The 21394-nt window shown below is 34.2% G+C and overlaps 1 protein-coding gene across 4 annotated transcripts in view; it reads right to left on the reverse strand.

Moving 5' to 3' along the window:
* Positions 1–3988: 3988 nt before the first annotated feature.
* The window catches only part of LOC139686329 (atrial natriuretic peptide receptor 1), a 207093-nt gene continuing 189687 nt past the window's right edge, over positions 3989–21394 (reverse strand). For all 4 annotated transcript variants that reach the window (XM_071583492.1, XM_071583491.1, XM_071583494.1 and 1 more), the window contains exons 12-24: positions 19847–19945; positions 18637–18714; positions 18179–18355; positions 17578–17743; positions 15189–15356; positions 13199–13421; positions 12285–12420; positions 10892–11026; positions 7917–7985; positions 6072–6246; positions 5856–5954; positions 4945–5297; positions 3989–4428 (exon numbers count right to left, since the gene is read on the reverse strand). In XM_071583492.1, coding sequence (XP_071439593.1) covers positions 4327–4428; positions 4945–5297; positions 5856–5954; positions 6072–6246; positions 7917–7985; positions 10892–11026; positions 12285–12420; positions 13199–13421; positions 15189–15356; positions 17578–17743; positions 18179–18355; positions 18637–18714; positions 19847–19945 — 1980 coding nt within the window. In that variant the 3' untranslated portion in view covers positions 3989–4326. The remainder of the gene's footprint in view (positions 4429–4944; positions 5298–5855; positions 5955–6071; positions 6247–7916; positions 7986–10891; positions 11027–12284; positions 12421–13198; positions 13422–15188; positions 15357–17577; positions 17744–18178; positions 18356–18636; positions 18715–19846; positions 19946–21394) is intronic.

The following is a 21394-nucleotide window of genomic DNA, read 5'->3' on the forward strand; positions in this document are numbered from 1 at the left end:
ACCAATGTTTATAGAAGGAAGTAGGCAGAATTGAAGGTTAAATTGCAATGTTGTTCGGTCAGTCAGATTTAGTTTTGTAAGGAGAGGCAAAGAAATTTGTTGTTCGGTCTGTGTCAATCAAAAACCTACTGAATGGTAGAATACCAATAAAAATTATGCAGTGAATGCATTCTATGAAGAGGAATCTCTAGAGTAATGTCTATTAGATGTGATAAACAAGAAATATGTAAAAAATATTTATAATTAATAATCTGCATGTTTTTTTTCTTCTCCCATGCTTGAGATTTTGATCCAACATGAACTCGATGACTTATGGTTGTAGAAATACAGCAGAAAGTGTGTACCTGCATTTAAGTTCAATTAATGATAGTAATAAAAAGGTGTTTGCTAGAACTTATACTGAGTCACTTAGAAATCAATAAAAATAAAGTTTAGTACAATCAAAATGATTACTTTTACATGTTTTTGTCGGTAGTTGCAAAATTTTCAAAACGATTTAATCAATTATTACTTATTTAAGAGGTATGGTAGTGCAGGGCTACTGACTGGAGGGTCCAGATGCTTGCTGATACTTCTGGGTGCCTTCAACTTAACCCAAGTTTTGTGATTTTTAATAAACTAGATTTTTGTGGGAAGTCATGGAAAAGAAATGCCTAACCTGAATGTATGCATTTTTTATGCTATGTAAGCTCAATATTTGCGGGGTGAAAAGCTGTTTCCTCACCTGTTAAACCAAGCTGCAGGTCGAAAACTATGCTTGGAAATTATTCAGCTATTGAGGCCAAATTCAACATATCAGTAAGGTACTTAGTGTGACATAAACAAGGATGATTTGCTGCTAAAATTATTCTGTTCATTCTAAGCCAAGTTGCTATCTGTTGGATGTCTGGTTTTTCTATCAATACAGATATAGAGATTCAAATAATGCAAGGCTAAGCATTTATTCAATAGAAATAATTTTTTTTGAACATTGAATCTTTCCCATAATTTAAACAAATGTAAAAGTGACCGCAGACAAATAGCAGATTTCTCCATAGCCTCCCCTTACCTTATATATCGCATTGATCGTATAATGATGGAATGACTTTGAAATGGCTGGAATAATGCCTAAAGAATCAATGTATTGATGATGATCTTGATGTTAAATGTTTGCCTTCCTGACGGAAGTAAATTAATTTTTCTGTCATTTAATGCCACGTTAGATATTAGCCGAGGACTCTAATTAAGTTGCGCAATGACAGACCTATTAAAAAGACAAAATGATCTAACGAAATCAGGATTATTCTTTAAAATAATATAATAAATAGACAAAATTAAATCTAATAAGAGGAAAGCAAATTATGTTATTTCTAAATAATGAAATCGGAAAAATATTCATTAATAATGGATAGACTATTCTACAGAAGTGGAGGTGCTGCTTTGATACAATAATATATTGTACGGGAGATTCGTCGGAGAAAACAAATAATGAACTTCGATTCGAACAAGTGGAGTGAGAGGTAAGTAAAATGTTATCGTCACTAAATGATAAAATCGCAAACATTCCTATTAAACATGTGTAGACATATCTGCTAAAATTTAAGCTGTGGGATCGATGTAATGCCATGTTATACATGAGATACGTCTCAAAATATAATGGCACAGAAGATGATTTGAACCTCAAACACCGATTTTCTCAGGAAAGGTAATTTTACGAGCATTACCACCAATTTTGTTGCCAAAATCTAGTCTTAAAAAGAGGTATTGATGACGTAAAAAAGGTATTTTGTGTGCATAGCATTGCCTTCATTTCCTCTATCATAAGATATATTTCCCATAAATAAAATAAATATTATTTTTAATTCGCATTCGTCAATATGTTACAAATATACCATATTTAAACATTCAGGAATTCATTTAATAAGACAGACGAGGGCGCGACGAAAATGTAGCCATCTTTTTAATGGTAGTTTTTGAAGCTTTACAACAAGATATGAGTTTAAATATCTGCGTTGTTGTTTTACAACCTTCATAAACACCCAACTACTAACGTTCTTATATTACGCATATGAAGTCAGGTTCAAGTGTCGGAGGGCGCGGAAAGCGGGAACCACAATGTATATAGTACGTAGAACACGTAGTTAAAGTTTCAGTTCATCATCTATTACGGTTAATTAAATATTGGGTTCTAAACCAACCCATGAAGGACGCTCATCTGCCGTCGGCGACTACGGCATGGGGAGCGATTTCTCTTTTCCTTTTCTCCCCGCTCCCCCTCACCCTTGCGCGCAGCCAGGAGACTCCGTGATTTCAATGCACGGAGCATTTAGACGACGAAATTATTGTTTTACGGCTTCGCATTAAGCGATCCGCAGTCGCAAATCGACTCGTTATAGTCATCTTAATTTTTCTCAATGAATGACAGTTTCGGCGAATCTCTACAGCCGAGGATAGTGGAGGTAGGACCTAAATGAGAATAGTGTTCTCCTTATCGCTGCTCCAATTAGATGCCTTTGGTTCCGTTTGACGCCTTCCGTGTCCTTGGCCACACTCTGACTGACCTTGAGCGACGCTTCGCGCGCCCAAGATCCCGGGATTTGACCTTGAAGTCCCGATTACCTTTTTTGCGTTCGGCGAGAAAATCGACGAATTTGAGAGATAGTGCCTAAAGGGTTAAAATATGACCTTGAATTAATGCGGCCGGAGCGGCGCTGTGCTCGCCTTTCTCGGGGAATTGGCGCCGATTTGAACTGGGTAGTCGCCCGCTAACCCTTCTTTCGCATACCTTTGGGAAGTCCCTGTGGCGCTCATTTTCCCGACCGTCGGCTGGTGATTCAAGAAAGTAATTGCATATTTAATTGTCATTGATTATGAATTATTTAGAGCTACTTCCGCTGAAAATGGAACTCAATTCATGAGACCGAGTAATTCACGCATGCGACGGAGAACACGCTATCGCTTCCCGAGGATGTAGGTGGTCACCATATCGTTAAGTCAGTGATCCAGACTCGATTAGAAGGTAAAATATTCTCATCTCCTTGCCCGAAACCTGTGCATAGAGTCTGGAATATTTAATAATGCGAATTATTAGTTATTTGTTCCCGGTCCTCCAACTTCACTGGAGTGATTTTATTTGGGTTTTCCGAACTTGATATAACCTGCGGGAATTGACTTCAGCCTACCCCGCTGATCTTATCAACTTAGTGCTATCACTGCTTGCACTTTGCCCATGAGCCAATTGTACTTTAAAAAAGACAACGGCGCGTGTGTTTGAGTGAAGAGTTGCCGTGGAAATAAAAATTTCGCCACCTGGGACCATGGTGTGATTCTGGTTCCATACTAAGAAACCTTTAATTAGTGGACGCGAAGTAAAGATACATGATTGACTCTTGCAGGGCGGTGTCACGTGGAAGTGTTAGCTCGTATAAATAGCTTGGTGATTGCTTCATTAACGACGAACGCTTGGTGGTAATGCTCGTAAAGTTACCTTTCCGGAAAAAATTGGGGTTTGAGTTTCAAATCATCTTCGGTGCCATTATATTTGGAGACGCATCTCATGTATAACATGGAATTATATAATCCCAAAACTTACATTTTAGCAAATATGCCTGCACATTTTTAATATGAATGTTTGAAATTTTATAATTTAAAACGATATTTTTTTGTGCCAACATTTCTTTTTGAAACCAATTTGGAATATTGGAAATGTTATATAACTCCAATTCATACTTCCTCCTTTTTCTTTTGTCCACGTTTAAGTAATTCTCGTTTCCTCACACCTTAAGTACCTCCGACTTCTCTCAATACACAATTACTAAAAGTAAGAGAAAATCTTGCTAGGATTCTCTGCTGGGCAGATATTCTCATTAATTATACTCAAATGAAAGAGATTTCTTTATTTCTCTCATCTCATATGCAGGGATCTCTCCAGTTACTAGAAATGATATAAATTAAAATAATCGCATATGATATTTTGGAAAATCATAAATATATTTTTTTCATTTATCAGTCTGAAATAGTACAGGTGATTGGAGATAAACACTCTGCTGTTCTTGTCCCTTTCAAGAGAATACCCACTTTAAGCATCTCATAGCAATGTTTAACAGATCACCTTTTGATCTCCTAGCTCAGGACACAGAACATTTTTCCATGCAACAGTCCACGAAGAAAGAGGTGCCACAATCTATAATGGTTTTCAGAAGAAACTGGAATTGTGATGCTTCTTATATTACATTGTATTGAGGCCCTACTTGCATAAAATACAATCTATGCCACTTATAATCTGCCACAGTGCTCTTTGGGAGAAAGCAGAAAAATAGATTGAAGACGTAATCACTTCCTTGTATATCATCCCATGTCTTGGGCTTCCGCATGGTTTAATAGTGGATTCATTCCATCAAAAGAATCACAGCTTATCACCCTGAACTCAGGAATGTCATTTGAAGGCCTCTATAAAAAAAATAAGAGAAGAATTAAATATTTTATTCACTTGTGAATTCAATTCTAATATAAATAGTTTATGACTGAGCCTATCAGATATGATTTGGGGCTCATTTTCAAATAGAAAAGAAACATGCTAAGTTTAAGATTGTCACAGCTGGAAAAATTATTTCCAATACAAAGATTAGGTTTTTTAATCACTCAGCAATAAAATATGAAAAGAATGGAATTTATAAAAACGAATATCTAAGTAATTAGAGCACAATCAGAATGAAAGTGCCGATAGATACCATTATATTAAAGTCTGCATTTCTGCTTTTGGTAGATGCCTCTATTTAGCATTTACATGAAAATGAGAGAACAAAAGTTCTACCAACGGCAATAGTTGAAAACATCTTATAAATATGAACTGAAATAATTTTGTTAGCTTACCACACTCATTGCACCTGCATTAAAATGGATTATTGGTTGTTAAACATAAATGAAGGTTCCCAAAATCCATGGTTGTCTGAGAATTGTCATTACCTTTCCAGCTGGAATTAGCAGTGGGTATAGTGGTGCATCAGCATTATGTGGGGGTGTTGAGGGAACTGGGGATGAAGATGTCATTGGAGGGACTAAAGTGGAGCCTGGGGAAGGAGGCAAGAGGGTGGAATTGTTGACCACTGATCCACTAGCAGGGGGCGAAATTGGTGGTGGGTTGGGATCTGTAGAAAACAGTGGTTGCTGTCTGGGGTCCGGCTTAATGCACCCAACCAGCCAATGGGTGATCACTCTCCCCTTTCCCTTCAGCTCGACCTCCCCCCTCTCCTCCAACTGGAATGTTCCTAACTTCTCCAGTATGGCGCGATTGGCTCCACTCACATGTATCCTAAGGGCTGGTAATGGATAGAATGGGAGAGGAAATATCACTAATAAGTCACTTCTACCCGAGAATTACTAATAATAGTACTCTACAAACATGAATCAGAATTAACTCCTCATTACACTTCACTGCTACCAACGTGGAATTATTGTTGATATCAATACAATCAATGCTGGAAAAGAATGTGCAATCTCTGTCCAAATTGTGATATTCTACAAAGCTATTCCTTTAAAATATATACTTAAATAAATCCACCATATTCAATTAAATATACTTTCATTAAAATATGCTCACATAAAAAAAAATTTATTAAAAACCATTATTAGAAGAAGTATCTCCTTTTATTATATATTGATAGGGACAATTTTCATTTTTCATAGGTGAAGAATCAATGACTACCACCACAGTGAAACATAAATACACCCAAAAGTTGGTTTTGATAGGTGAGGGTAGTGCTCATCCAAGGCTAACAAATGGCCTGTGAAATTCACACATCAGGTTAATAAGGGGGTCCAGTTCCATTCCCTGATTCCCTTATTTTTAGTGAATAAATTATTGATCCAAAACTTACGTTCACCTGTAGATTCTAAGCGTGAAGCTGTATTGACAGTGTCTCCGAATAAGCAGTAATGTGGCATTTTTACACCTACAACTCCGGCACATACAGGACCTTTGAATGAAAGATTTTTCAAATAAAGTTTGCACACAAAAATAATTTCTAACATAGAAAAATCATGTCATTTCCTAAGGAATTGGATCGGTAAAAAAAATCACTCTTATTGCTCACCAGAATGTACTCCAATCCTGATTCTCAACTGATCATCTGGCCTGTGCCGGATATTAAAAGAAGACACAGCATCAAGTATAGCTAAAGCCATGAGTGCAATTTCTTTAGCATGTGCATCTCCATTTCGAGAAGGCAAACCTGACACCACCATATAAGCATCCCCTATGGTCTCCACCTAGAGTAACAATTTTTAATTTTTCAATTATTCCCGGCGCAACTTTGTGGAAGTTCATGTTTATTAAATGAAGAATACAATGTATCTTTCCACTGTCCTTTATTTACGTAAAACTAATTTCAACGCTCAAGTGTCATCATCAGGTACATAAACACAAAGATACTTTGTATTCTTCATTTAGCAATATAAATGTTTAATTTTATTATTTTAGCTAGCATATAAAATAGATTTATAGAGAATGTATCTTTTTTTGCTTTTGGGCATTACTTTACTTTGTAAACATTGGAAACAATGTTTTGAATCCTATGCTGGGTACATAATAAAAAAATGTGTAAAGCATTTTAACATTAATGGATCAAGTAATGCATCTGTCAATAAAAGTACCAGTCAATCTCAATTTATTCCCTAATAATAAATAGGATGTGAAATATTGAAGAGGAAAATTAACTAACACAGACAAGATAAAAGACATCCTATAATGAAATAAATACTGTAGAAATAAAAAAAAAAGTTGCAAATTGAATACATTTCTTAGATATTTCGGAAAACTATTTTACAGTTTTGTGGACTTACAGGTGGCTCTGCAGTGCAAATACCACCTTTTTCCCCAATCATTTCCTTCTTAAGCTCATCATACTTTACCCCCTACATTGATATTTTTTTTGTTTTTATTTTTTAAGTTTCTGCCATTCATTCCCACTTCTCTTTAAATGGTTCTTTAGATAGCAGGAAATAATGAGCTCTACGGCCTCTCAATAAAGAAGAAAGGGGAAGAAAACTCCAATGGCCGTAAGGATTAGTTGCCAATCTCTCGTCAGACCAAATGTTGTGTTGGTGTGACGGGAATCACGTCAGGGACCAACCACAACCTCTCGACCAGAATACCCTCTGTGGTGGTTTACGGGAGATTACGGGAGGTTCTTTAGATAATTATTTTAGTCCCAAGATGTTTTTACCACAACATGTACACAATTTCATCCAAAATTTTCTCCAAACACTTAATTGTTTCTCTTGGCATAATTTATGCTGCCCGAGCATGATGCTTCCATTGCACTTTATATTATTTGAGAATACTCTTTATTTTGTTATGAAAAATCTCTCTACAATACTTCTAACATTGATCCAGCAATGTTTAAAAACTTCACAGGCTCCTATCTTGTCCCAGAGAGCTTTCTCTATTTTATCAAACACACAAAACTAACTTTAAGGTTAACTTAAATCTATACTAAATAATATTACATTTATAAACAGATTATAATTCATTCACTGTGAAGCAAACTTTACTAGAAATAGTAAAAATGGAGTCATCAAATTAAAAATATTCTTATTTGGTTAAATTATGTGTGTCAATTTCCTAAATGAAATTATACTTTGCTCAGTCTCCATTAATTTGGCACTTAAAATTTAACAATAAAAGCCCACTTTTTTGTCTAGTCAGTGGTTGAAAATATTAAATGAGAACAGAGAATAGAACAGACACTATAATTTAATTAAATTTCATTTCATTTTTTTTTATGTATCAAGCATTAAACCATTAAAGTTTTCACTATGCATTAAAATTATGTTACCAATCCTGTTTTTTTTCTACAGAATAAAAAATGCTATCAATTTTCTGAATTTTAATATTTCAAAATGTCATGATTTGTCAAACCTTAAGCATATCTGCTTACCTTATAAACATCATAAAAACCTATAATCCTGTCAAATGTGCTGTAGAGATCATTGAGAAAGTCCACTACCTGTAGAGGATAAATTAAGTTTAGATTCATTGTGAAGCCTATAGAAAAAAAATATTGAATTCAATATTTAGTTCACAGGTAATCATGCACATGCTATACTTCCACTGTTTATAGATTAAAAATATGGAAAAACAGAAATATGAACTGCAATGGAATGGACATGCTATTCAAATGCACAGTGATAATGGATGGTATTTTTAGTAATGAGTTTTCAGTTTTCAATCAATTGCAAAATGCTCAATATTGTAGTCCCAGTTTGCTCTCCCTTGATGGTACCATCTATCTAAGCTGTCAATATGGATGAATTAGCCAAGTTCCTTCCAACCTTCTAGCAGGACTAACTCTGCTCTATCTCGCAAACCCATCGCCTGGATGTTTCCTTGAGAAGGAATGAAACCACTTGACCCACTAAGGCCTTTTCATGAGTGAGAAAATGCGGGAAATCATAGCTAGCCATGCTTTTTTACCAAATTGTGAATGGGCTACATAACTAGAATGACAATGAAAAATAATACCACTCTTTACAACTGGTTAGAAGTTGGCCTCATTTCTGTTAATACAAAAATACTTAACGAGGATATAATATATTATATGGAGAGGGAGGAATGATGCCCATTAAAAACCTCATAGGGTTGTCATCTATGACAAGATGGACATCTAAGACAAGATGGATATTCCTGTTATATTTCAATAAAAATTGTTGGACCTTTTAAATTTATGTGCATTGTTTTATAAGGTTAGGAACTCTTTACTGGATGATTCAATTCAAAGAAAAATCTTCAGGTTAAAATGAAGTTATCTTTTTGAGAAACATATATACAGTGGAACCTCATAATACGAGCATTATCCATTCTGCGACCTTTCTCGTAAAGCGAAACACTCGTTTAGCGAAACAACATTTTGCATTTAAATTACTGTAAAATACGATAATGTGTTCCATGCCAAAAGCATTATACACAAGGTTTATCCGAAGAAAATTACGTTATTGTTTAGGATCGTGGATCACGTTCACCTTTTCCTCTATCGCGAAATGAAGTAACCGGGATTGCGAAATCGATTGGTAAAAGTAATAAAGAATCGAAATGAATTGTTAATTGTGTAGATTCCTTTTTACTAGAAAGCTTTCTAGATACATTTGTTTTCGCCAACGCTTCAAAATTTGGTAAAAATACGATTCAAAATGATCGTTAAATAAATTTATGCTGCGCATCGCCACTGCCTTGTTAGGGCGATGCCTCGCACACATGGTACGATGCAAAAGTTTTCTGTGATCTCCACATCACATTTAGCTCGCTGTTTTGGACCTAACACTTCTAGAAGGCTCGTGGAGTTTCTGAATGGTAAACAAGCAGGGGTTTGATTTTCAAATCGCCGCTCGCATTTGTGCAGAAGACAGCGTGAGATGGCCTTTCATTATTGCCTTGTGGTCGGGAAATGCATCATGTTCTACTGTTATATGCACAAATATAGATTCGCTTCGGCATCTCTTCCCGAAGAGAACCGTCTCGTCACAATTAGAAACATTTTGTGGTGTGTAACCCTCAGAATCTGTGAGCTTTTTGAAGTTTCCGATGAAGTTCTCTGTTGCCTTAGAGACAAAGCTTGCTGCTTCACCATGCCTCACAACGCCGTGGATGATGGTTCTCCTTGTCAACTTCTAGAATCCCGCACGGCTCCATTTAAATACTTTTTCGGCTGTTGATAACTGTGACATCTTATTAACGAGGCCGGAAAAAAATCACTTAACCCTGGTCACAAATTATATTCTCGTAAATGGTGTCGCATAGCAATTGCTTTTCGTTTATGCATATGAGAAGTAACCTATCAAAATTCAGAATACTTAACCGTTTCGTAGATACTATTGTCACTCTATTTGAAGCATCTATCTCCTTGGTCTTGTCCGTGTTCTTGAAGAAAAGGCCTGGTCGACCGATAAAGCACTAGATCAGCCACGCTTTGTTCCCAATTTTCAATTATTTTACTTCTCATTTCGACTCTTATTTTTTATTTTTATTCTCTTATGGCTTTCGTCTTGCGGATTTTTCTCCGGGGTCAATTTTAAAACTATGCACAAAATATTGAACTTTGCACAAATCACTGATAATATGTTTTAACACATGCTTAAAAAAAATGTGATATCAAGCGATGCAAAGATTTTAGCGGAACGAGTGCTAGAGACAAACTGCAGTAGCAGGCGCCCAATGAAACCGGGAATTCCCCTCTCCACGTCACGCGTTATGGGAAACATCGCTCGTTCAGCGAATCGTTCTCGGGCCAATATTTTTGCCCCTTATACGAATTACTCGCGAAATAGTGCGAGGTGCTCGTTGAGCGTGATTCCACCGTAGATACTAAATGCCTGGCTCCTAGGATGACCTGGATTCTTGGTTAAAATCCAAGAGGCGCATAGAAACACCCTCAGCACCTAAATTTTTGGGAAATTAAAGTTGACACCAAGAAAGGAACTTTCTCCACTATCGTAAATGGTTGATTTATACTCTACACTAAAAGCATGATCAATTATCCTCGAACTTATACGGACTGATGTTTGGAAAAGTACTAGGTATATATTATGTCATGCATATAACATAAATAGAAAAGAACTTAAAATTAGAAGATAAATGGAAAATCTTCAGAAAACAAAAATAAGTTTGGGATTTGAGAAATTTGATGATGTATGGTGCAATCGAATAAGAATATTTTTGTCTCCCAAGTACCTAATTACAAAAGCTCAAAAAAAATTCGTTTCAAACGAAATTTTGCTAGTTTTTAGTATTAAGATAAATATTTTAAGAAAAGTTAGCAACAACTTTTTCAGAAGCTCCTTAGCAAATCTTTTCAAAAGCATCAAGCTAAGGTTATCAAATACATGGATAAAATTAATTAGGCATTTAATATGACTTTACCTGCATTGGTGTGCTTTGGGCACATAAGGCTGTGAAACCGACAATATCACTAAAATAAACAGTCACACATTCAAACTGTTCGGGCCTAACAACCTGTCCAGCCATTAATTGCTCCGCTACTTGCCTTGGAAGCACCTGGAATACAATTAGATAAAAAATATATTGGAAAGATAGCAGTAACAGCCAATTTCCTGGCAGTATACATTCAAAATCAATAATACGGGTGTATAAAAGAGAGCAGTATTAAATAGAATTAGACTAGAGTATTGAAACAATCACCTGAAACAGTATTAAATAAAATTGCAATATTTGGCATGAATTCTGCAACCAATTAAAAGATTATTTTTTCAATCACAAAATAGCAAAATAAACCAATCACAGGCAAGTTACACACAGCCCCTGAGTTTATTAACCCATCTTTTAAGGGCAAATAAACTCAAATCACTGTATGGCTGAAAAAGATGAGGTTTCTCCAATTGGACTGAATGAAAACATTCATATTTACTTTACATTACTTAATACTGCATTCAGACTGGCCAACCATTCCATAAAAATCAACTTTCGGAATGGAGTGGCTGATTGGTATGTATAGTGACGCATGGATGAAGAAAAATATACAGTGGAATGGCTAAAATTGTACTCAGTCTCACTGTTGAGCATAGTATGAGTACCAATATGGATTGCTCAAATTTCCATTGCATCACAAGATTGATTCTCCAAGTGTTCAAAAATGAAAGCATGTTGCAATCTCTAGTTTTTAAATGACACAAGCTCCTCCAAAATGCCCAAGAGAGTGTGTGGGATGAGCCCCGAGCTGGTCGGCCGTCGACGTCAAGAACCAACTGCAATGTTTGCGTGAAGTGCTGAATTCAGACCATCAGTTAAGTGTCAGCATGATAACAGATTGTATTGATATTGCTAAAATGACATTGAACACTATTATAGCTGAAAATTTGGCGAAGCTAAAGATATGGGCTAAACTCATCCCAAAGGTCTTGACGGATAAGTGCCATCAAAGAAGCTTGCACAGGTACCCTTAAGAACCTTCAGGAATCTACCTACAGGGAGCCCTTAAGTTGTGGAAAAGCCGCTGATAAAAGTGTTTTGACACTCCAAGGATGTACTTTAATGAATTTTGAGGCATTGCAGCAATATCTGAAATAAACCTATTTTTCCTAAACTTTTCTCGTTACTTTTTATACAAACCATGTCAATTCACTTAAGTGTGAGGTGAATTTGGTACCACTGATTGCAAGTGCCTATGTATCAGTGACCGTTATTGTAAGATAAATGTATAGGACTGCTCAAATGTTTCCTAAACCTATCTAAAATTACATAAATTAAATATTACCATCAGAGTGGTCCATATAAAATTTCATATGCATAAACCTACTTGATATAGGAGTTCTTCAGATCTCCGTTTCTCTTGACTTAGCTGCTCAGTTTTTTCACTGACAAGAGCCTCCAAGTTAGTGGCATACTGTTCCATCCGTCTCAATAAATCATCCATCAGATTTTCGCAATGGCTTCTGAGAAAATTAGAGACAAAAGTTACATATCAATGCAATTCTTTGATAAGATCAACCAATAATGTATATAATAACTACTACACTGCAACTGTCCATGTACAACTTACAAAACAGACACCTGTGCATAAAAATGCACATCTTACATAAAAATGGGCTTTGAAATTTTTGCACACATTTTAAAGTTGTCAAAATAATATCAAGGCCTTTATAATGACAATTAAAAAAAATGGTCATGATATCATTGCAATTTTGTCAGATATTCCATCAGGCAGCTTTGTCTTTATGCTGAACTTAAAATTACTGAAATTGAAGATTTCATGATGAAATGTAGGCAAAGACCAAATTGCATGGAGAAAAGAATCAGAAAAATAATATCATAACAATGTAAACTGAATGTTTTTGTATCCTTTGCCAATAATGTGATTTCAAGGAGAAAGATCACATTCTGTTAGAAATTACTGGGAATACTATCTTAAAATAATTTCCCAAAATCCAGTACAATTATTTAATTTTTTAGGAGAAGATCAAGCCAACCCCTGCACTACCTTCATTAGTTAACCTCTAGGAATTCCAGCTTGGCCCAAAATTAATGGATTGCACTCCCGTTCTCATCTTTATTTTGCCATTACTAATCTAAGTGTTAGTGCCTATGTATGTTATAAAAACAGTCACCCTGTCTACCATTCTTTGCCACAACCGTTGTCTACTTATCTACTCTACTACTTATCTTTTCATGAAGTAAAAAATTTCTAGAGGCATCATGCAAAGTTCCACTCACTTCATTAGTCTCTTCACGACAACAGAGCGAATCCCTTCAAAAGTCGGCCTCTCCTCTGGAGTGTCTGACCAACAGCGCTCCATCAACTCATGAAGCATTTGCTCATCCTGACAGCCATCGCTTATGCTTCCCCTAGAAGCACCTCGATCACCTGCCATGACTCCCAGGATGACAGTGGGGCGAAATGGTGGGCTGCTCCTCTGTGAGACTTGCTCCACAATTTCTACTCTTCCATAGTTTGGGTGAGAACACAAACGGATTAAGAAAACAATCCAAATTCACAGTCAGAGTCATTGCTGACTTTGCATATTCCATTATATGCCTATACTATTTCCTACATGCTATACAATTAATTTTATTTTTTCTAATCTCAATATTTGATCATCAAATTGTTTGGAAGAGTCAAATACAAATCCAAGTGACTGAAACAAGTCTTTTATAAATATTTTTAGAGGTCATGACAACAACATGAATGGAATTCCATCAAAGGATAATAATGAATAGCAGCTTTTATGCAGTTTTCCTGTTACTCAAGTAATATTTTACATATATCTTTATGGTAATATTACAGAGAAAGCAATGTGTTGCTTTCATCAATGAAAACCTACAAGACATAATAAGTTGTAGTTTATTTCATGGCTACTTACTGTTAAAATGTAGTCACCTCTCAGACATTAAATGGTGCTTCTAATTAGCGTTTAGGGAAAGCCTTTTGGCTTAAATTTGCAGAAAGCATTCATGATATTATGATGACACAAACTTTGTACTTTTCCAAAGGGATATAATTTTACGTATGTAATATTTTTACATCATGGCCCCATTTGTTTTACAACACACACTAACCGTTGTTTATCCCTCCTTCTCACCTGTCATCTCTGATAAATGTTTAAATGGCTCAGTTTCACATTATTAGATTAATGCATCAATTAAAATTATCTCACTCTGGCTAAAATATGACTTCTATTTATTTTCAGCCACAGATATTAGCAGATAATGCTTAAAAAGTTGCTGTTATTATGAGGAAATTTCCCATGGATTCTAATGAATGATGGCAATGACAGACATAATACCGTTAGATGTAGCTATTTTATTTGCAAATTTCATATGAATATTTTGCCCTGCAGGGAAAGGAAACATTCGATTTCCTTCCAATTCAATTGCTTCGCAATGTTCATTCCCTGGGTTCCTACTTTTGATTAAATTACTAACATCCTTACAGGTATGCAACACTCAAATACATACCTGAGTATGGAGCTTAATATGCATAAGGGGCCCATCCTTAAATTATACAAGTTCATTTACGGTTTTACTTCCTCTTCGCCCCACTTGTAATAATCTGTAAGATTTGAAATACTCCCATTTGATGTCATTGTCGGTATTACCATTTACCTAATGCAACTTTTCTAAAAATGTGGTTAAAGCTGTAGAAGTATACTTCACTATGATTATTTCTGATCAGTTAAATTTGTTTGTGCTGAAAAAATTAAACCAATATGTATATGGAATATTAAAAAGTTAGTTGCGCATTTTCATCCAATTGCAATTATGGGCAACACTATGACAGTGCTTACTAAAGTATGAGTATGATTTGATGGTAAAAATTTCATGAAAATTTGAGAAATAATCTCTAGTAACTAATCAGTCAGAAAATTGGCATGGATAATTATTTCGTGGAAGATTTTTCATTGACCAAATATAGGGCTTCCAAGAAATAATGAAAAAAGATGAACCCTCCCAAGAAATAATGGTCCCATTCGGCCAAAATTAGAGGTCCTTTTAACAAGTGAGAAATCAAAACAAAACTTTATCTACTTGTTGGTTTTGATAATGTAGTCACCAATATAATGTTATTCCACATTAACACCACCCAAGGGAGATGAAAAAGTTCATTAAAACATGTCATTACCTATACTGTGTTGGCAAATTTTCAATCACTAAGATTCACGGCCATCTTATTTTATGATCTGAATGTCAAACATATATTACTCACCTTGTGCAGTGAGTGTATGACTAGCAACTTCAAATGGGCCTCCTCGCACTAAAATTTCCTCCAATATGATAGCAAAACTGTACACATCTCCTTTCTGAGTTGCAGGAGGAACACCAGCTGGATTCATCAATGTTTCAGTCAACAACTCTGGAGCTACCCATAACAATTCTACATGAAAAGATAAGTGAGGAAAGATACATAATGAAAATCAGTGGACCTGGTAATCCCATATCATGATAAATTTTATGTATGTTTCAAATTTTATTGATGGGTTGGTGCAGTTCTTCAGTTTATGCCTCCAATGGTTTTGATACAAGGACCAGAACCAAAATTGAAGTGAAAAATATTGGTTCTGGATCTAATACACATATATGATGTGAAAAACCTGTGTTCATAAAATTTCATTTTCATGTGTTATGGTTCACCATTTATTCATAGCAACATATGTTGGTACAGATGTCACCTTACATCTGCCCTTATGGTAAGAGAGTTGATTTTTAAGTTGGAAAACATAAGCCCTGGAACTAAGTTCATGGTCAATAAATCCCATTGCCAAATAGTTATGTATGTGATTTGTTGCAAAATGTCTTCACTGCAGCATAGATAACTCAATATTGTGCATTCCAATAATATATTACTGGTACCAAGCTTGATATACAATTATAACTCCAAAAGTTTACCAGATAGAATATTAACTAGCTAGGTAACGCCTGCATTTTATTGAAAAATAGGTCCTGACCTTGAATTATTAAAAAAAAGTTACAACCCACGGCCTGAAAAAAATTACAATGACAGGCATAATGCCAACATTTTTTAGTAAATGATAGGCTTAATCAGGTTTTTCATTATTCAGATAATTATTTCCTTTCTAATCTGGATAACTGAGAGTCTGTCTCATTATGTTACAAAAGTAATCTTTAATGGAAATCAGTCTTCCAAAATTGCTCATGATCAGTTGGCACCCATGAGGGTTAAAGTTTCCATTAATATTTTTATAAGGACAGGGAATAATAATACTGCATCTCATTATGTCATAGCCATATAAGCAATTTCTTGCGATGTGAAGAAATGCTACATTAAAAGCTCTGCTGGGAGGTATATTTGCATGAATGAAGGCATGTATTCTAGTGATTGGCTAAGTTACTTCTGAACTATCAACCTATAACTCTGACTTCAAATATGAATTTTAAAAAAAGTTTCTAGCATCACTTGGTAGAAAATCTTCATATTGATATTGCAATCAAACCACTTGGCTTTTTCACATAAAAAAAAATTATTTAGCAAATAAAAATTTTTTCTATGTGGAAAAGCCAAGTGGTTTAATTTCAATTTCAAATATGAAATAAATTTTCATCCATTTAACTGTCTTAAAATTCCAAAATTGCTCTAAACACATGTGAAACTAAATCATATGTTTTTTATGAGATATTGCTGCAAATTATGATTTTTTAGAAGATAATATGATAATGTATCATGCAGGAAATATCTAAATATAAATTTCATGCAATAATTTTTTTGTTTGCAAAACATACATGCAAAGCTTTGTGATAGCATGACATTTCTCATAAACATAAAAATAACTTCTAATAAGATGATAGTTTCTTTGAAAATCTTCAAATTTTGTTGATTATTGTAGCACTTAATACCTTGATTTCTATACATTCATTGGAGCTATTGCATCTGAAACTGCGAGATGAATCCGCATCAGAAACACATATAAAGTTATGCCAACTATTAAATTTTTAATAAAATTTCTCAAATGAAATAAGGTTTTTTCATACTTAGACAAAATACTGCCAATCTCAATTAAAGCAGCATTACTTGAACAGTATAAGCACTGAGAAATGTAATTAATACTGAAATTTGAAATGGATTCATGCATTATTATTAATAGTGGTAAAGCAAGTTATGCCATGAATATTGCTATGGGATTTAAAAAATCCATGATGTAACATCATATGCATAGATTTATGTAACAAATAACAATATTAATGATATGAGAATAATATATAATTTTTTTTATAACTATTAAAGGTGGCATGATGGATTCTATGGTTTTTGGCTCTACTTGATGGAACTTCATGATGAAAAGTGAATAATAATAACTTTGTAAGTTCCACCGATTCTAATTTTAAAAACGATCGGTTTTACTGAATAGTCAACATCACAAGGTCTCTGATGATGTTGACTATTTGACGAAACCAGTTGTTTTTAAAATAAAAATCAGTGGAACTTACAAAGTTGTGATCATTCACTTTTCAAAGGTAGCATGTATTATTTAGTCACCAGATTCAGGGTTCTGTTTCAGATAATGCATGAATTTATACTTGAAATAATTCAAGGGACAAATACTTGGGCATGCCAATATTTAGTCATCATATCTACATACTCGTGTAAAATGCTGCATCTCTTGGTGGATATGGAGGTGATGGTGTGGTGAGGGTTCTCAAACCAAAGTCTGATATCTTAAGAACAAAACGACTGTCAATGAGGCAGTTACCAGACCTCAGCTTCCCATGAGAACCAACTTCACTTGAGTGAAGATATGACATTCCCTGCACAAGAAAATATAGATTACATTTCAATGCTACAGTGCTATGTTTAGGCCAGCTGAAATGCATAATTTATACAAACTTATGAAAGTCCTTTTTTTCTCTATATTATTACGGTGTTGACATATTGTGAGAAAAACAATGCCAAACATAGAGGAAAATTAATAATTCACGGTTTATTGACACAAATAAGGGCTAACTGTAATGTTAAATCTCAATAATTTATTGACTAAACCACCCATTGGCCTCCTTTGAGAAGAATTGAATTATTTTAGATACATTCAAATTTTAACCAACTCAAGTTAATACATGCTTTATATGGAAGAGCAAAGTTTCTTTTTTTACTCTCATTAATACATGCAATCAAACTATCCATTAATTTCATATCACAAAAGTATAACTCAAGGATTAAAATTTCAATTAATTTTGAACATTTACCTTGAGGATGTCATGAATGAGAGACATTCTAAAATTCCAATCCAAGTGGATGTGGTCATTGCCAAGAACATCTCTTAAGGACCCTCTATGACAGTATTCACTTAATATTAAGATAGTTGGAGGATCCACACATGCACCAATAAAGCGGACAGTATTCTCATGTGTCACATCTCTCACCTGAAATTAAAATAAAAGAATATTGTATAGGTTGTCCAAGATATCAAGAGACATTCTAAAAGGTATGGTTATGTTAAAATTCTTCAAATTATTTTAAGGCACAATGGCTTAATTTCAGTTTTACATGTAATTTCAAGAACAGTAAAATTAAATTGAAAAAAACTCATACATTAAACAAGGTTCATTTTTTAAAAATATCAATAACCATTATAAGGAGATAACATGAAACACATGCATTGTACACAGTTAGTTCATAATTATTACATGTCCTCTTGTCTTACCTGCTTTATCTCCCAGAGAAGCTTTTTATTAACATCGACCTTTTTCTTCATGATCTTTTTGATGGCTACTCTGGAACCCTGTGATAACAGGTAATGTATAAATAATTGGATCAAAGAAGGTTCATTAATGTCATATATTCTTATAAAATAAATAATAAACCTCCAATTAAAACTTATGTGATTCAGGAAAGTTTCAAAAATTAATAATAAATGTAATCTCAAAAAGGGCAGTTCTGGGTATTTAACTTGTAAAATATTAAAAATTATCTATAATTATGTCATTTTTTCTGATTATAGACGGTAAAACTGTATTTTCATTGGTAATAAGATGTCCTATATTGTAATGTAATTTTCATTCTAAAATGTGGAAGTGTTTAATTATTACCCCATGTGTATCACAATACTATTATACTCATGAGGATAGACATTTAGAGCTACATTAACTATTTATATTGTATTTAACTTGTAAAATATTAAAAATTATCTATAATTATGTCATTTTTTCTGATTATAGACGGTAAAACTGTATTTTCATTGGTAATAAGATGTCCTATATTGTAATGTAATTTTCATTCTAAAATGTGGAAGTGTTTAATTATTACCCCATGTGTATCACAATACTATTATACTCATGAGGATAGACATTTAGAGCTACATTAACTATTTATATTGTATTTAACTTGTAAAATATTAAAAATTATCTATAATTATGTCATTTTTTCTGATTATAGACGGTAAAACTGTATTTTCATTGGTAATAAGATGTCCTATATTGTAATGTAATTTTCATTCTAAAATGTGGAAGTGTTTAATTATTACCCCATGTGTATCACAATACTATTATACTCATGAGGATAGACATTTAGAGCTACATAAGTAGACTGTTTAAAAATACTTATTTTAATAATTAAATGAAATATCAGTAAACTACATGCAATGAATGACAAATGCTAGGTCAGTGGTTTAACACGTAAAAGTCACCAAATTGTTTGTGCCCATGGGAAATATTTACCTACTAAATTGTGATTTCTATTAAACCTTTTATCCAGAGTAGGCTAATGGTGAAGTCACATCACTCACCATTGTTCTGTCTTCTTCCATTCTCACTCTAATCATCGAAATAATAATGCACATGACACAATTTCTCTAACTTTTACATCAACTCCCTATGTCTATCACAAAACTGATATTCTGCATCAGTCTCTATTACCTTATGGATGCCAACTGTGGTGAAGACTTTTCCAGGCACCATTGACTGACTTGAAGAAATTGAACTGCAGTGTGGGCGGTTGCGATCCAAAGCAAGCTCCTGAAACCAAATTATTTTCAATGTATGTGGGCAAGACACAAAATTTCAAAAGCAGCTACCATAACTCATAAGAATATCTCTTTCTATATTCCATTTAAGAAATAGAATCCTTTTTTCCAAATAGAAGATGATCTTAGTCCCAGATGACCTTAAAGATAATCCTAGTCACCAAAGTTACCTACTAAGAACAATTTGAGGCATATGCAGGGCATATTCTCATCACATAACTTTGCTGACTGTGAAGCTATATGCTGACTGTGAGGACCACTTCAAGCTTCCTTTATTATGGATTGGAGGTTGGCCATTTAAACTGTAATGCCTCCCTTTAAATCCCCTTATTACTCCCCTGATATCTTCTCAATTATGATAGATAGATAGATAGATAGTTTTATTCGCCATAGAACAATACATAATTGTATGGGCTTCGTCAAAAATTCAATTACATCAATTGTATACAGGTTCTTAGGAATAATAATGTACGTGACATATATGAGTATTAAGGATTTAAAAAAGTTGAATTTCCTACATTGGCTCTTTCTGTGTACTCTTGGACGCTATAAAAAACATTATTTAAAAAGAAATGTTTTAACATTTTTTTGAATTTATTTTCTTGGGGGAGTATTCGTTTTAACTCTTCAGGAAGCCGATTAAACAGTAGTCTTCCTGAAACTTCTGGGGTTTTTTTTAGTACTGCTACTCTGCAATGGCCATTATGAAGATTTTCCTTGCCCCTGGTGTCGTACTTGTGAACGTCCCTATTTCTGATCAGTGAAGGTGTTTTCGTGCAGGCATACAATATCACATTATACATATATATACTGGGAATGGTCATGATTTTGTGACATTTGAAATACTCCCTGCAGGATTTTCTTGCATTTAGTTTAAATATAACCCTTAACGCACGTTTTTGAAGTGTGAGTATTCTATTGATGTTTCCATGTGCTGAACTCCCCCAGCAGACAATGCCATATCGAGCTATGGACTCAAATATACCATGATATACTGGGATTAATACTTCTGTATTACAATAGTTGGCAAGATTTTTTAAAAAGAATAGGGCTGAACATAATTTTTTACTACATTTTTCCATTTGAAACCTCCAGCTTAACTTGTTGTCTATTTCTAAACCCAATAAAGTGGTATATTCTAACTCAGAAATCAATTGGTTTTCTATTTCTACAGAAATATTTGACTGAAGGTCTCTATTACTAAATACCAAGTAAACTGTTTTTCTTGCATTTAGTTGTAAATTATTTACATGCAGCCATTGAGCGACTGAATTCGCCATAGCATACATGTCTATTTCTAATTGAGATGATTTAGTATGACCTGCTATTAGACTTATGTCATCTGCATAGAGCACCACGTTATTATTCTCTGGAGAGATTATAGCTTTTTCAATGTCGTTCACATACACCAGGAAAAGTAAAGGCCCTAATACAGAACCTT

Source organism: Hetaerina americana, unplaced genomic scaffold (genome assembly GCF_022747635.1).
Source record: "Hetaerina americana unplaced genomic scaffold, ioHetAmer1.1.p SCAF_14, whole genome shotgun sequence".
Taxonomy (NCBI): domain Eukaryota; kingdom Metazoa; phylum Arthropoda; class Insecta; order Odonata; family Calopterygidae; genus Hetaerina; species Hetaerina americana.